A 14,811-nucleotide genomic window follows, 5' to 3' on the forward strand; every position below is an offset into this window, starting at 1 on the left:
CGTTACTCGCGGTAGACGGCGGTCTTTTTTATCCCTCTTTGGAATTTTCCAGATAAATTTGACAGTTTTTAATTAAATATTTCCTCGAATATTTCTCATCGCGTACAATCGGAGAGAAATTCTCGATATGACGATGCCGAAATGATTTCTCTCCCGACGATTGTACGAAAAACTTGTTACACGCAACGCCGACAGATGAAATTCTAAGGGCATATCACGCGGTTTTCTTTCATCTCCGTATAGACCTTGCCAAAAAATTGCGTGTGTTGAATTATTGTAGAGGAAAAACGAGTAGACAGGGTAGGTATATGAAAAACTAATTTCGCTGCGAGCTCAAAGAAAGCCAACTTGTATTTTCATTTATTTTTGGTTTTCTTCAGCTCAACGTTTACACGCCGAAAAATCCGGGACGGTTCATCCCCCTTTTTGTCCTCCTCTATTTCTTTCTCCCTCCCCCCGTCTCTCTCTTTCTCTTTTTTGACACTCGGACCGATGCGTTGTGCGAGGGTGTTTTCAAAATCTCGTTACAAATTTCCCCTCCCCGTTTTTTCATCCTTTTTTTTTTTTTTTGTTCCAAGCGGTTTCGGGGGAAAAAAGCCCGCGAGATTGCCGCTTTTGCCGTATAAGGGTCGAACAGACCGCGCCCGGGGCGACGAAGAGGAAAAGCTGAAAACTTTTCCGCTGCAGTTGGTTGGATTCGGAATGGCATGGCGGAACGAAATTTAAGGTACCCACCGCGGTTCCAGATGCGGTTCAATCGTGGAAACGGTATCTCTGCAAAACTATGTCTCTCGAGCTTATAGCGGTATTCGGTAAAAGGGGGACGAAAAAAAGAGGAAAGAAAAATATGGGCGAAGTAAAAAGAGTAAAGTTGCGACCCCGACCCCCCTACTATTTATACCCACCTACTCGTTTATCGGTGCCAATGGCAGAAAAGTTTGGCATTCTCGGGGTAACTCATTGAGTTAATGTGCTTACCGTGTACGGGCCACGCTTTACTCAGCCCACAGGATAGATATCGTATCGCATTCGAGTTTGTGTCTTTTCCTTCCCCTGCCATTTGCTGAGATTTTTTTTTTTTCGTTGCTTTTTGTTTTATTGTACCCTTTTATCCCTTTTTGTTACTCGCTTTACCAAATCCGCATCTCCGCAGAGCCAATTCAATCGTATTGCGAGAAAAGCCCGCGACGGCAACCGTTCCAATGGGTATAATCCTGCACGGTCTCAAAGTTCTCGCATGCGGTTTTACGAAAAAGGAGGCGTTAAACGTCTATGTGATACACTTCGCTTAAATCCTCGATGTAGGAGAAACGTAAAAGCGGGTCCAAGGACCTTTTATTTATTTTCCTCTTCGTGCTTATCCTTTTAATTTTCTAACGCGTTTGATTCTCATCGACGCTCTTTGCTACGGGCTCAGGATACGCTTTTATGATAAAAAAATGCGATATTCGTAAGAATAATATCGTACGTGTGTATCGCACAAATGTTCACGTGAGTACGGACAGGTGTATACTATGCTGTTCTATATACTTATTGTTAGTGCGCGAAGAAAATGAATAAAAGGGACCGGCTAAGAGATAATGAGCGAGTTCCTGACAAAGCGTGTTATATATAATACCTGTATACGTCTACGTGTATTACGTACATCATACGTGTGTAACATAAGTATAGAGATATATATATATATATATAAAAGAGTACTGATTGTGAGTCGGTCGCATAGGAAGCATGCATTAAACCACAAAGCCTACGCGAAACATACAGCTGTGGAAGATCAGGGAGATTAAAAAGTTCAAAGAAAGAAATTCCAATCTTTTTTAACAACGCGCGCTCTCTGTCTATGTATACGTTACACTGTATATTTAGACACATGTAACCCACACCCACCCCTCACGTTACAGAAGCGCACGTATTTTCACTTGCCTTTTTTGATGACTTTGTACTTTGAGCCCTTTCTCAATTCATTAAAAAAATGGTAGCGCATGATCTGTACTGGCGGAAAATATCCCCTTCTGAAAATTCTTCACCCGAATTTTCACGATCGGATCGGCGCCGTTTACCCATCATCCTCTTTGGGGTTGAGATCGACTTGAACCTGATCGCAGAAACTAAAAATCAAGGAAAACAGTCCGAGAAACGAACGATACAATTGGGGTATTCGTTGAACAAAGAGAATAGATTTACCGTTGTACAATTTAGACTCGGATGGTTTAATTATCATTCCCAGGTAGAAAGTTATCTTGGCAGAATAAGTTTCAGCCTAGCCGCTAGCCTCATTTAATATTGGCTTGCGAGGTTCGCACTGCGACATTGGCTTTAGGTTGCTGCTAGGTACAATTGCAGTTCAGGATTTCGAGATATGTTGCTTGGTTATTACCTTTGCATTGTACCTAGCCGCGACCTAAGTATACGTGATAGCTTTACTTTTGCGAAAAGTGGGGTTAGGCTTACAGTGACATATATATGTATATGTTTAAAATGTTCAGTACACACGTGGTTCATCGATAAAAGTAGTATACGTACGCATCTCACGTATTTATCTTTTTCAATTTTATTTTATATGATTCGATTTATAAAGGTATATGGATGATACTAAGCAATAACGTCTTAGCCAACATTTTGAAAAAAATCGAATTATTATATGATGAACGTATCCAGTGAATGTTAAAATGATAAAATAACGTTAAAGACTCAAATTTGTATTTTTGTTGGTTAGGACGGTATTGGTTAATACCGTCATACACGTATAGATCTTCTATATGAACCATACAATTATATCGCAATTATAAATTTTCCATTGTTATATACGGTGTGTATCTATGCTATGCTAATTTGCGCGAAGCGAATGCGCAAGCGATGGGTATGTTACGCACGTTTTCTGTGTTTGTTTACTTCATATTCATATTTATATTGTGGATATTCTTCGTTGAACGTGATTAACGACCAAATTTAAACTGGTAAGTAAAAATAATATTCACTCTGTTATAATTACTAGTGGAGAAAAGTTTGATAGTTCATTATTCTTGACTTGTAATTCGTAACAATAATTTAGAGGTTAAGTTCAATGATTTCCGACCGGTCTGATTCATTTTTCCATGTGGTTCTTTCTTAAATGTTTTTGTAATTATTGTAATATTTTCATTTTTACAAAGTAACTGTAATTGATACAACTTCTGCGTTATGTCTTTTCTTTAGATATTTCGCTTTTGAAAGTGTCTATAAACTTTAAACAATTTTACTTTGACCTGCAGAAACTTTAACATCCCGGATAAATGCAGTCGAATCGAAAGTCTATGCCGCACTAGGAACAGTCTTTACCAATTCAAAAGATTGGGAAGGTTACAGAATAAATCGGACCAGAAAAGAGAAGATTGACGAAAAAAGTGATATAAGCGAATAAGACATTTTCTTCACAGTTTAAAAGTTTATTGCAGTTATATAATACCCATAATTTATTACTTGTTACTCCACCATAATATTCTTCAGTATATTTTGATAATAAACGTTAATAACATAAATGATAACTGTATAGTGGATTGTTAATACTGCAATTTATTTCACGTTTACCTCTAAAAATCCCGAAGCCTGCTACAACCTGAATTGATCATATTGGTACTAGCTAAATTACGAAGGTTGGCCCAAGATAAGTAATTCAACCTGCTGCTAGCTAAAATGAGCGTTACAAACCGAGCTTGCAGCAGTATAGTTAAGCTATGCCGCACCAAGATAAGAACTAGCATAACTAGATCGCGGTTAGCTTCTGCCAAGATTAAATTTCTACCTGGGTTAAGTTAGGTAGTAAATGAAGGCCTCGTTTATTTACGATCAGCAACTCCTTACCTTCGCGCTTTATGGGGGACACGAGCTGAGAGCGTGGAAAAAAGGAGGAAAAAAATAAAATAAAAAAAAACAAAAAAAAAAAACGAGCAGTGGAAAAGGTAAGGAAAAAAACGTTTCCCCGGACGCAAATCCTGCAGATCCAAATACGAAGCACATAAATTATACGAGTTCCTGTCGCAGACGGAAAAGAAGTCGTAAATAAGTAAATACATTCGAGATTCGAAAGTTCGACCATAAAAAAAGCTAGGACTATTCGGCTATGGTGGTGGTCGGTCGTATGGGTAGGAATAAAGCAGAGAAAGGGTGAACGTATAAAATTAATGATTTCGAGCCGCGCAAAATCCAGCTATTTCTCCCGTGCGCCTTGAAATACTACGCAGGTATTACCAACAATTTATTGCAGGAAATCGAATCCCTGTAGAAGCCCTCGTCAATTTCGAATCGAAATATCACAATCGATTTCGGTTCGAATACACTATGAACGCACGTTACACGAATTGATTTTCCTTGTTTGTACAGTATTCGAATGAAATCGATCATATTTCAACGATATACGATGACATGATTCGAATCTTCATTTAGGACGTTCGAAATTTAAACTCCACTAATCAGAGACAAGGTGTCAGGTTGGAGTTGCAAACTCATTACGAGTCCCTCGGTGCTATTGGAACGTCAAAAAGAAGAAAAAAAAAAGAACGAGAAATACAAGATAGTATCGAATGACGAGAAAATCCAATAACGAAAAAAATAGCGATCGAGGTGATTTTGCATCTACCGAGTAGCGGAATATCCTTTCAGTTGTTCCCCTCGTGTTTCTTGGTAGTGGGTTGCGAACTTTGATTCATGATTTTATATCTTCTACTCGTTTTCAATTTATTCTTCTCATTTTGCGACCGCGACAATGAATCCGGGAAATATGGAGCACACAACATTCCGTAGAATGCGCTTTTTGCTTCATGCGCATTTTTTGTGGGTTTCTAGTGAAGCCGATTTGAAAGTTACAGTTACTTTCTCTACTATCCGAAGAAATCAACGATGAAGTTCATCGTGACCGTTCGTGCGTCGAAAAGGATTAAAATTCTCATCATTATAAAAAAACGATCAGTTCGTCTATTTTTCCGTTTCGCATAATCTTGAATTTTCTAACTGAAAGTAATTTGAAAATAACCGGATAAAATTCTCCTATAAATACGCTAGGGAATTATTTCAGGCATCCTGAAGCTCCTGCACGCAGGTCTAGCGCCGTATCTGATCGATAATCGATAATAAAATTAATTGAACAAGATAAATGGAACAATTTATGGCACAGGTATAAGAATAGGTATCTATCTATCTCATGTTGTGTTCCTCTAATCGAGAGTCTAGAACAGCCATTAAAATCGAATTTGTGTCGACCGTAGTGCCGCGGCGTAGGTTTTTCCCCCCCCGCACTGAAAAAAAGGAGCAATAAAAAAAAAGGTAAAACGTATAAAATAAAATATAAGAAGTATACGGAGCCTCGGGTTCCACATGTATACCTTCGAAGAAACTAGCGAGTAAGTATTCAGATATATTCAGACGACCCGAGAGGGTTTTCCGAGTAAAAACAAAATGAAAAGTACGTGTAGGAGATTCGCTACACGCGGACATAGTGAATGTTAAAGTACGTCATCTTGCGGGTGGATTTAAAACAATTCAGTCTCAAATTACATGCGGATAGCAAAGGGTTTCAGAAATAAAACTGAGACAACATTTAGACATGGATATAAATTTTCCACCGCTATTACAGTGGGCTGGTTTTTCTTTCGCACGTCTCCGAAAATGTAGAAAATTTTCCAAGGTTATTGCATCACGATATACGCGTGTTATATTCCCCTCCCCCTACGGAGCGACTGCAACTCATTATCAGGTATCACAAACGCGCGGTTGAAAAAGAGTTATCATTACATGAGCACGGAAAGGTGGGATATACTGGATATCAAAGTACAGCATTAATCCCGCCCTGGTACCCACGTGCAGGTACCCCGCGGTAAAAAAACATCGCCTCATTGTCGGCACACCTTCCACGTCTGGATGAGTTCAATCTATGGGTTACGTACTCGTGTTTCAGAGCTAAAAAATATCGTATGAAATATCCATCGTCAAAAAGGTCGCCAGCGGCCGCATCGGCGATAGCAATAGCGAGCAAGAATCTGAGGGATAACGGTGTACTCACCTTCGAGTGTCCCGGTATAGGTATGCAGAGTGTTGAATGCGATGGGCAGACCCTTTGAACCTTCAAATTCAACGTCGGGGGCAAACAAGCCGACGTCCCTTACGAGCCTCATCTTGAACACCCTGTAACGTGAAATGAAAATGGAATTTTTAATGAGTAATAGTAAACGCAATCGAGATAGGTAGTAACCCTTAACGGAGATGACACAATGGTCCTTGAGAACTGAATTTGCGTGCGGAAAAACGAGATAAACGAAGTAACGTGACGATGACAAATTAATTCCGTTAACTTGTCTCGAGTCAAGTGTGTATTACGTGCGCGGAGCCCGGAACATTTCTATCACAACATGAGTCGCAAACTTCACGCGATGCTTCCAATTTGTATCGCGAGAGAAGACATGCGGAAAGGATGGCGGAAGTCATCGGGAACTTTGAAATTCATCGTCCAGCCGTTTTATCTGACGGACCTTTGGAATGACATGCCAACTCCGAATAGTCGTGTACATGTTCCGTACCCGATGCCACCGAAATTTGAGATTTGGGACTGCAACGTTCGGAAACAATCGGTGAATGGGGGCGTCTTCTGAACACCAGGCGAAGTTAGATTTCCACGATTTTTCTTTCGTTTTATTTTGAAAAAAAATTATATCGAGCTCCGAACTCCAATTAATGAAAGCCGATTGCAATAATGGAAGTTGTTTCCGGGAAGTGTTATTTTTTTGTTTTTCCTTCTGCTGATTTGTTTTATTCTTCGATATTGAATTAATTGAACCGCAGTAACGAGTTTCTTCTATGCGATAATACCCCCCCCCCCCACCATAACCAAGCGCAACGCCAGATTATATTGGATATTTGGAATGAACTTGCAGAATTTCCAATTACCATGGAAATTGGTGATAAACTTTGGTAATATGACTTAAGGCGATTATACCACAGAAGCGAAACGTCAATTTTTAATCCCGTTTTCGAAGAATATCTGCTGTTTCTATCACCATAATCCAGTTATTATCCTCATCGCCATATGCCGCATGCATAAATCGCTTATCGTGGATTTAAGGCTCAGAATTTACAATCGCGAAATTTAAGGAAACCAACCGCGTCAAAATTACCAATTATGTCTGATGAAAAAAAAAGGAAAAAAAAAAAACTCAACCAGCTCAAGTTAACAAGACTGATCTAGAACAGGTGCACTTCGGAGGTCCTTCGGTGGACCGTATAACGAATAATAAGAATTTCTCGGTTTCTATTTTGTACTCGTCGAAAGTAATGAACTGTTTCTGTCGAATTTTCTCACATCTTCATCCGGTAGGACAGAAATACTTCGAAATTCATTTTTCTAAACACCTAATCAACCGGGTAATCGACCAATTAATTCATAGCGACTGATCAATGGACGATTCTCGCAATACGGTACCTCTGTAGCAATTCGAGCAACGAGAGCGTTTTCAGCTGAGAATTAACTGCATACGGATGTTACGTAAACACATATGCACACGTACATGCGAGGGGTACATATATGTATCCGCCTAGCTACCGTACACGTGCATTACCTTCGTACATATGTAGGTACGTACGTATACCTAATGGACTGCAGGAATATCAGTGGCGATAGCAGCGCGTGGTAACCTCATTTGACTGGAAGGTTACAAGGGAGGGAATAGCGAGGGTTGTATGTACGTATAAGGCGAGTCGAGGAGGAGGGTACATACTTACGTACCGTGAGCGTATCCGTAAGACGATAAGAAAGCCGAGACCCGCTTGTACAGGACGACGGCAGCGTGCAGCTGCTTAGCAAATATGATAAACAAGGATTATTCCCCCATTGGTGCAGCGGCGGCAGAAGTGCCAAAAGCAACAACGGGGGATGAAAACTCTCTCGTTGGCTTTCGCCGACCGTGTAATGATTTCTTATACTTATACCGAGTTAATACCGAAAGACGACAAGCGTCGAATAAAACCTACACTGTAGTGTATAGAACTACTTCTAACTTCGTGCAACCTTGATATAAATTGATATCAATTCGATGTGAATATTCCGACGAATATCGATTCATCCGATCAAATTAATGCGGCGTATCGCCTCTCGTTTTCTCCAGGTTGTCTGTCGGTATAACGGAAATAATAGGTGCCTAATTATCGCTAATGGGTTCGGCTTCGAGGACTAGCTAGAAGCTGACTTATGCAGGGGATTCTCTAACCGCAAGAACTACTACTACGCTGATAGGGAGACTGGCATCCCCCCGTATAAGAGGAGGCCACCGCTTCCTGATCCTCATCCTCCAGTTTCCTACCCCAACATCCCGATCCCCACTCCTTCTTCCGCCCCTTTTCGATCCCCCTCTTCATCATACATCCATAACTCCGACCGGGTCAAATGGGTCAGTCGGACATTCTCAGCTGGCCGGTTCGCAACCCTCGTCATCGACGATCTGCAGCCCAGTTGCTAACCTAACGTAACATATATAATCTGACCTCTTCTGCGTACATACATTTATATGTGCATACAGTTTCTGCCTTCCTAGATTTCACCCCACGAGAATTCCATTCCGTTACAATTTCCGCGTGTATAACGTAACGTTGAATTTTCGAACCGACCTCGTCGAGTTTTCTTCATCAACATTGAATTGGCTCACCTCGCGATGTTCCGTATCGAAGGGATGAAATGAAAAATACAAAAGAGAAGAGAAACGAATGAAATAAGAAAATACTCCGACGAGAAATTATAATACATTACGCGGAGGTTTGCGGAATTTTTACCACCTCTCTCCGTCGGCTCATATACGTCCATTCCGTTAACCAAAATACCATTTCGAACTCATGAAAAATTTAACCGGAGCTTTTACCATATTTGATTTGTACCACTCGACGCACGGTTGACGCGGGCAAACTCCGCGGGATGATTTTCTTTTTTCCCCACAGCAACTGTGAACTCCATTTAAAACTTCTAAATTTCAAATGAAATATTCTAATTGATACCTTTTTCTTCTCTCTTTCCCCCGAGTATTTTATCTCATGGTAAGAGAGAAAACGACCAGAATCAATTTTTCCATTGGTTTTTGAGAATTCGTACGGCAGTAATGGTTTCTTTGACCAACAAAAAGAAATTTACTTCGAATCTGAAAAAGTTGATTGTTGTATTATTTCATCGAGTCGTTGTACCTCTTCAGAATGGAGCTATAAATGGGACCCAATCGAACTAGGATAAAAAATTTCTCCCATCGAAGAATTCATGGTATAGGTTGAAAACAAATCGAAATCCTCTGCAGTGCCGAACAAACGTCTTCGATCATCACTGGCGACGAATTTTTGGGGAAAAAAATAAAAATTAATTTCACTCACCTGTTGGTGTAGTACGTTATACCAAACTACATACATACTTAAAAAAAAAAAAGAAAAAAAACCAATTATGAAGGGCGAGGATCACGTCCAGATCCGAACCGCCCTTACGGTCGGTGATGTACTAAAACATTTTCTGTATCCTTGTTTGCTCGGGTCTTTTTTTTTCTGTTTATTTATTTTTTTGACGCCGCAACTGTATATAGTACGGTTTTTTACTCCGAGTTTGGAAAACTTTTAGCACAACTTTTAACAAAGTTCGAAAGGTGATAGAAGATAATCAGGTTTTGAACAGTCTGCGTTGGGAAGAGTTTTGGTGGGTGGTACTATTACAGCAACAAGAAGAAGAAGAGAAAAAACGAAGGAGGGGGAGGAGGAGCGGAATAGCAGTGGCAAAAGCAGCAACAGCAGTCGATAAGCCTCCAAGTAATTTCTTCTGACGCAAAGTTAGATTTCTCTTCCGTAGGAAAGATGATCGCGCAAATTATGGGGAGATATCCAAAGCGAAACTCCGTCTCTTTCTCTTTCCCAAATTATGGGCACCGAGAATTCACCCAACAAAAGGGTGGATACGTATCTGCCGTATCTCGTAATCTAGTTAACAAACTCTCGATAAGCCTTCTGAAAGCCATACCAAATGCTTCTCGGAATATTTAAAAATTTCATTGTTGAAAATTTTACTTTTTCCGTATTTTTGCAGCGTAGCCATTCACGAGACTGACTATCTCGAGGACTTCTAGATAGAATTCTGCAGATCGCTTTTTCATCCTACTCTCGTTCGCCATTGAAATCTTACATCTTCTCAACTCTCTACGTCATTATCAGATTGGGCATGTCCAAAAAATTTCCCCAGCATCACAAACACACACACACATACACATAGAATGGAATTTGTATGAAGAATTTCTCGCCGAATCATCCCGACTCCCCGGACTCCAAGTTTTTAACGTAATTGAGATAAAATAGAGAACTAGAAAATTCTGTAAAATCCACAGAGTAGCGGGCCGTGACTTAATTTGACGTTAAAATATCCCATGTATGCACACCTCCCCGAAGTACATAGATATACGTGTGTACCGTCAATGAGCACACGGTACCTATATGTATACGAAGCGATAAAAGTAGAGTCCTGAGCGTGACGAGCATGCATACACGTTTTTGATATGAACTCATGAGGTGTAGACGAGAGTAAAAATGATGAAAACGAAAAAAAAACATAGAGAGAGAGAGAGAGAACTAACGGTGTCATCGTATCATTTTCTCTGATCTTTGCATACTCCGGCAATTTTCCGCGCGTCATTCCTTGTTTATTGATCGAGAGATTGCGGAAGGTTGCAGTAGGTAGGTACGTACGTACGTACGTACGACGCGCGGTTATGGTATGCACTCTGTCGCCAACATCGCCGTTTGCCTCCGGGAAGATATAATACACACACAGGCGTATATTAGTAGATAAGTACGAACCTGTCGAGAGCGCGAAGACGCAAGAGGAGCGGTCGCTCTTCAGTTCCAAGAGTAGAATACGATGTTCCCGATTTTCCCAACTTCTCCATCTCCTCCTGCTCAATGTCACGACGTTTCCTGTCACCGCGATGATGTTCGCGAAGGAATTCCGTGTCGTACAATGCTGGCCCGTAACTCTTGATAAATGAACCCCCGATGATATCTGAAACGAAAATCGAACGAAGAATTCATTAGTGAAAAAACTTTTCCATCGGAACTTTTCAGTGTTCGGTTTGTGAAAGGAAACAAAGAAAAAAAAAAAAAAAACAACGAACAAAAATTAGGGGAATCGTATTTCTTTTTTCCGCCGATACTTTTGTAACGCCATTCCAGCTTTTTGCAATCACATATATTGCTGTTTCAGGTATGAAACAAAATGGGAATTTCGACTACCGCGAAACGGAAAAAATACTTTTTTTCGTTACGGGAGAAGAGGTGGGGGGGGGGGGGGGGGGGGGGTGTGTGTACGGGAATGATGAATAGGTGAAAATGAACAATCGGACAATAGTGGAAGCAGTCTCTCCTCGCCTCTAGTCTAAGCCCGACGAGTGCTGGTAGAATATTGATTTTAGATTGATCAGAGTATTTGATACTCGACGGGTACAGCTATAGGTATAGGTGTATAAGGTAGTTCGGCTAAAAGAGAACAATGGATTTTTACTTTACATTTCTTCTAATTTGACGTATTACCTGTAGACATATCGACAGCCGGTCTGGTTTCACAAGGCGTTGTACAACCCGCGACGTATCCCGACGTCTCCGAATTATAGATCTTCGCGACTCGCGAGAATCGAACAAAGGACGAAGAAGGGCGAAGAAAAAAAGGAAAAAGAATCGGGAGAAGTGGTGCATCTCGAACTTCGCGATATCGACATAAAAGTTTCAATACCAACGGAACAATCGTCTACGTCACAAGGTACACAAGGAAAAAAAGAAAATAATCCAAAGGTGCGTGTAGGTGGGCGGGCGGGCGTATCGTAACGCGTGAATTCAGGGCGCGAACTAAAAACGAGAAACATGAAAAAGAACCGGATGGAAAAAAAGGTGAATAATAAAAGAGGAAGAGAGACAGATAAGTGATCCGTTAGTGGCACGTAGACAACGTCGCGAGAGCGGTGCGTATTATTTATAGGGTAGAGGAGTAACCGCGAATTGGAAGTCCCGCGATATTCCGTTCCTGTCAAAAGTTAACGTGCGTGTTGGGTTTTTTCGGGGATGAAGATAAGACAGGTTCTCTCTCTACGGTAACGCGAGCGACGCGCGACGCGGTTTTCGACGATACAGGTGCTGCTGAACCGAAAAAAGGAATCGAAACGAAACAAAAAACAATGTTTTTTTTTTTTTTTTTTTAAATACACACACACACATACCTGTGCGTGTATTTACGCACGTGAAGGCTCGGTAAGGCTACCCAGAATCTAATCACCATCATCCGTGCCCACGGGGGTGGAGGGTGGGGGTGGGTTTTCCGTACACGCGAGAGTTATGCTAAATTAGCTGTAAACAAAGGTAAAAAGCCCGATCCGTGCAGTAGATATCTATGTACACTGTATATACATATCTATGTATATATCGTTACTGTTGAGGGTGAAAAAAAATTCTCGGGCAATAAAGTTTTATAATGTGTATAATGTATATGATATAGATAACGTGGGAATTACCGACCTATTACCCATTGTAAATGTACCGATGCGAAGAAGGCATGTAATTCCGCCCGAATGAGGATCGTCGCACGAGATTAAAAGATTAGATAGAAAAATGAAGACATCGGTAATGGTAAAAATAAAATTGCGATAACTTTTTCACCGTATGTCAAATTCAACCCTTTAATGTAACGTGAGTTGCGCGTAGTGATTGTCGCCAAAGATAGAAGCTGAAGGGACGTAATTTTTGAATTCGTGGTATTATCGACCCTCCAAAGTCAGCTGAATCGAAGATTCAGTCTCTTGGATTGTTTTATTTTTTCAAACATACACCTTTTCTGGCGAATACGAAACAGAAAATTCTAGTTTACCACCACGATTCGCTTCGGGATACCCCCCAAATTCTGTAACCGGGTGCATCACATTTTTTGATTTTTTTTCACTCTGGACTTTCATCACGATAAAATTAGCAAAGAACAAAAAAAAACAAAAAAAAAAAAGAAATCACGTCGATAAAAAGTGCTATTTACCAGATGACTTTCTATGGATAAACGTGGGCGAAAGAGTGAACACGGTACGACGGTTGGTTTTCAATCGTATCCAGAGAAGAGGAGAGGAAAAGGAAAAGCAGCGCGCCGATCAAAGCATGGAAAACTGACTATTTTACAGCCGGTAGCGATGTGTACATAGGAGAGCAAACATATCATATTCAGTATCCTCAAAACCGGTCTTCCATCCAGTCCGTTCGTAGCCGAGGATTTTCTGCATATCCATACCTACGGCACGTCGTACTTCACCACGGTATACGTAACACCGGGTGCCTCGTATCCGTCGGGAATAACTCCGAACACGGTCGAAATTCCTTGGCTAATTTTGAGGGAAACTTTTTTCCAAAGAGCGACCATTTTTTTTTTCACAGGATCGACTTTTACTGCGAAATGTTCAACGATCGGCCGGCACGCGCAATTACGAGGAATTCTAGGTGCCGATGAGGTTTCCCTACAGGATTCGAGACACCCTGTACGTTCGTACATTAAACGGCGAACACGTTGCAGCGGTTGTATGAGCGCAGGATGAGATCCAGTCCGGTAAAGGACAGCGGTTGTTTTCCCTCCTCGTACGTACGTACCATATATACGCGGTTTATTTCGCAATAAATTTTCCGTGCGCGAAGCGGGCGGGCAGGTAGGGTACGTATGTGAGAGTCGAGTCAAACGACCGTGTGCCCCACTATAGCTAATCTAAACGCTTAACCTGTACCTCTCATTGTCAGTCTTCTGCTTCCACAGCGGTAGAAAGCGAGAGTAGGGTAAAGTTGAAATAGGGTCGAAACATGCCCGATATCATCCCTCGTCAAGGATTCAATGTATAATGTATTTGTATACGTGATACACGTGTACTTACCGACCGTGATTCGATGTAGTCACGAACGTCAAGTATCGAGTAATGAGTTGGAATAGATCGATTGAAATTAGATTACTAGATTGCAGATAGTTTCTTATTTTTACCCTCTATTGCAGAAACGCCGATAATTTCTCATCGTTTGACTGGATCTTTTGAATTCTCAAATTGAAGATAGAGCAACGTCTGCGGATTCAGGAATTACTAGACATTCCTTGGTTTATGATTCTACCTATTCCGATGATTTTTCAAACGTGTTGACCAACAATTCACGATCCCTACGAATTTCCAAGTAAAATCGAATCACGTGCTGAAGAGAAATCGATCGGGCAAACGCCAGTAATCGACGACGCAACGATCACGTGAAAATTTGGTGCGTATCGTACGCCAGTCAGCCAACGGTTCATCGGGGTAAAAAAAAGTTCATCGAGTGTTCGACCGAATCGCTCGTGTGTGCGGCACGGTTTTTAAAATTCAGTAATCACCTATACGGAAATCCGAACGTGATCGATTGGTTCTCGCAGGCGAATGAATGAAAAATATTTGACTGTTACATTTGAAATTCAATGATACTTGAATTAGGAAAATTTGTATGCCAGGACGTAGTGCTCTTGATCTAATATTGAATCATCGTTGTCGAATAGGAAGGGTATTTTTATTTCGCGAACATTATCATCTCCCGCCCGATCGTACGCTAAGAAATTACGATGTTTCGCCGGAGTGTATTCTGGACTTCTCTCTCGTTTTATCTCTTCAAGAAATTTTCAAGACTCTCTAGACGCTTTTATAAATACGAAGTGCCTACATGCAAAGAAACCTTCTCCTTCTACACTATATATACTCTGTACAAGTTAGGTGGGTGTATATAAGGTGTTTGCCAACTTTTCAGTCTTGC

At 40.9% G+C, this 14,811-nt stretch overlaps 1 protein-coding gene across 1 annotated transcript in view; it reads right to left on the reverse strand.

The window, feature by feature from the left end:
- The window catches only part of LOC105692011 (disintegrin and metalloproteinase domain-containing protein 10-like), a 123,614-nt gene that overhangs the window by 83,567 nt on the left and 25,236 nt on the right, over positions 1-14,811 (reverse strand). The window contains exons 3-4 of the mRNA XM_020855864.2: positions 10,834-11,035; positions 6,035-6,156 (exon numbers count right to left, since the gene is read on the reverse strand). Of these exons, the coding sequence (XP_020711523.2) occupies positions 6,035-6,156; positions 10,834-11,035 (324 nt within the window). The remainder of the gene's footprint in view (positions 1-6,034; positions 6,157-10,833; positions 11,036-14,811) is intronic.

Source organism: Athalia rosae, chromosome 1, assembly GCF_917208135.1.
Source record: "Athalia rosae chromosome 1, iyAthRosa1.1, whole genome shotgun sequence".
Lineage (NCBI taxonomy): Eukaryota > Metazoa > Arthropoda > Insecta > Hymenoptera > Athaliidae > Athalia > Athalia rosae.